At 35.7% G+C, this 2,056-nt stretch overlaps 1 protein-coding gene across 1 annotated transcript; it reads left to right on the plus strand.

Annotated features, from left to right (window-relative positions):
- The first annotated feature begins 6 nt into the window (after positions 1 to 6).
- LOC107302051 (ubiquitin carboxyl-terminal hydrolase 1-like) lies at positions 7 to 1,462 on the plus strand. Its single transcript, XM_015831179.1, has 3 exons — positions 7 to 102; positions 623 to 787; positions 1,248 to 1,462. Exons 1-3 carry the CDS (start codon positions 60 to 62, stop codon positions 1,451 to 1,453), a joined length of 414 nt encoding a protein of 137 aa, XP_015686665.1. The 5' UTR covers positions 7 to 59; the 3' UTR covers positions 1,454 to 1,462.
- Positions 1,463 to 2,056: the final 594 nt, after the last annotated feature.

Genomic DNA, 2,056 nt, shown 5'->3' on the forward strand with positions numbered 1-2,056 from the left:
GTTCCCTCAAGTATGAAAACGATAGCAAATCAAACAGAGAATGTTGTGATTCTTCATCTATGAAAATTACAGTTGGAGAAAGAACTGAACGCTTCAGTCAAGGTTAGCCTATGCCCATGACATGGGAGAGTGGGAATTTGATGCTCTAGTGATCTGATCATCCTTCTGTGCCATCAAATTTAATAGTAAAAGTTTATAATCAATTATTAGCTGTAAGAGAAGGCAAAGTAAACCATGCATCTAGTTTTCTTGCCTCTGCACATGTGTTTACCTCCAAGTGAAATGCAATTTTCCTATGAGCATCTCAAACAAGCATACACATTCCATGTGTATGCTCCGTCCATATAAACAGAACTTTGTAATATTAGCATATTTGTGTTCCAGTGTCACACCTGAAATACATTGTTTAAATAAAAAGTTTGTTATGGAGTAGAATAAGATGGTCATGTACATAAGAAGTCTTCCAACTATTCTGCTTCAATCATTCTCTTTTTTACTACAGTTATTCAAACTCATTCATAAAATATCTAGGAATCTTTTTAAAAAATCTTTCATAAACAAAATCTGTTCAGAGAAAATATTTCACTTAATCTGTTTTGGGGTGTGGTTTTTTTTGGTACAGAATTTGCTATCTTCAATTTAGTGGAGAGACTCTTCCAAGGTCAATTGGTCTTACGAACCCGATGTTTAGAGTGTGAGTGCTTTACTGAGAGAAGAGAAGATTTTCAAGATATCAGTGTACCCGTTCAAAAAGATGAGCTCTTAAAAGTAGAGGAGAATTCTGAAAGTAAGTAGAACCTCCAGAGTAAAAATAGCTACACGTTCATGATTTATACTAGAACCTTATTGGATAGCAGGTGTTGCTAGAGAGTACTCGGGATACTATGCGTTAAACCTTTAAAGGGTATGTTGATTACTTTAAATTTCCCTTAGCAAATACTGCTTTATCATTTAGTTACAAAGCTGGAATGAAACTTGTGGATTCCTAGTCCACCTTAGGCATATTGAGTTGATTTTAAATTAGCTTCGCCAATATCAATAAACTGAGGACAGAAACTTGACCTCGAAATTCTGAGAAAAGACCAAAATATAAAAACCAATGTTCTTAACGTTGTAACTCCTTACCTTGTGTTCTTACAAGTAATTTGTTTTTCCAATTTTTACTACTGCTATAATTAACAGCAATTTGCCTTTGTACTTGCAGAACAACTGTTATTAAATATTGTTGAATTAATGTTATCTCTTAGTTTCCCCAGAGCCCAAAACGGATGTAAAGACTTTGAAATGGGCAATTTCACAGTTTGCTTCCATAGAGAGGATTGTGGGAGAAGATAAATACTTTTGTGAAAATTGTCTCCATTACACAGAAGCGGAACGCAGTCTTTTGTTTGATAAAATGCCTGAAGTTGTAACAATCCACCTGAAGTGCTTTGCTGCAAGTGGCTTAGAGTGAGTATTGGATATAAATAGTATGAAAAAATTACTGGAAGCCAATTAAAATTTAGACTAATGATAAAATGAAAACAGTTTACTATCAAACATTATTCAGATGTTAATTAGCATTTATGTTTAATAGATACTGAATGAAAAATAGGATCCCATAAATTATTCTATGGAGGGATAAATTTTAAGATTTTATTCTATATGTAAGCTCTGTTCTCTAATTTTTATTTTTAAGATCATTATGGATATAAGTACAACTTTGTTTGATAGTTTGATTTAAACAGAATTTGGTACAACCAATTGACTAATTTTCTTTCTCTCTACACTATTCTTTCTACTACTCATCAACCATCATGGCTTAGCAGAAAAGTGCTAGCTAAAGTGGTTCACCACCCAGAGTCATGATGTAAGATGGGACAGGATCCTGGGGAGGCTGAAAGCAACCACATGTTTATTGGATCCGTGCCCCTCCTGGCTGGTACTGGCTGCCCGGGAGGGTACACGAGCCTGGCTCCAGGGAATTATAAACGCTTCTCTACGAGAGGGTGTCTTCCCCGTAGCCTTGAAGGAGGCGGTGGTGAGGCCCCTTCTTAAGAAGCCTTCCCTGGACCCA

Source organism: Protobothrops mucrosquamatus, unplaced genomic scaffold (assembly GCF_001527695.2).
Source record: "Protobothrops mucrosquamatus isolate PMUCROS unplaced genomic scaffold, P.Mucros_1.0 scaffold24212, whole genome shotgun sequence".
NCBI classification, from domain to species: Eukaryota; Metazoa; Chordata; class Lepidosauria; order Squamata; family Viperidae; genus Protobothrops; species Protobothrops mucrosquamatus.

What these genes read in the sequence shown, in the direction of transcription:
- LOC107302051 (XM_015831179.1), top strand. Translation starts at nt 60, where the DNA reads ATGAAAATTACAGTTGGAGAAAGAACTGAACGCTTCAGTCAAG. An exon ending in AACTGAACGCTTCAGTCAAG is followed by an intron (nt 103 to 622) that starts GTTAGCCTATGC and finishes TTTTTGGTACAG; the next exon opens with AATTTGCTATCTTCAATTTA. An exon ending in AGTAGAGGAGAATTCTGAAA is followed by an intron (nt 788 to 1,247) that starts GTAAGTAGAACC and finishes GTTATCTCTTAG; the next exon opens with TTTCCCCAGAGCCCAAAACG.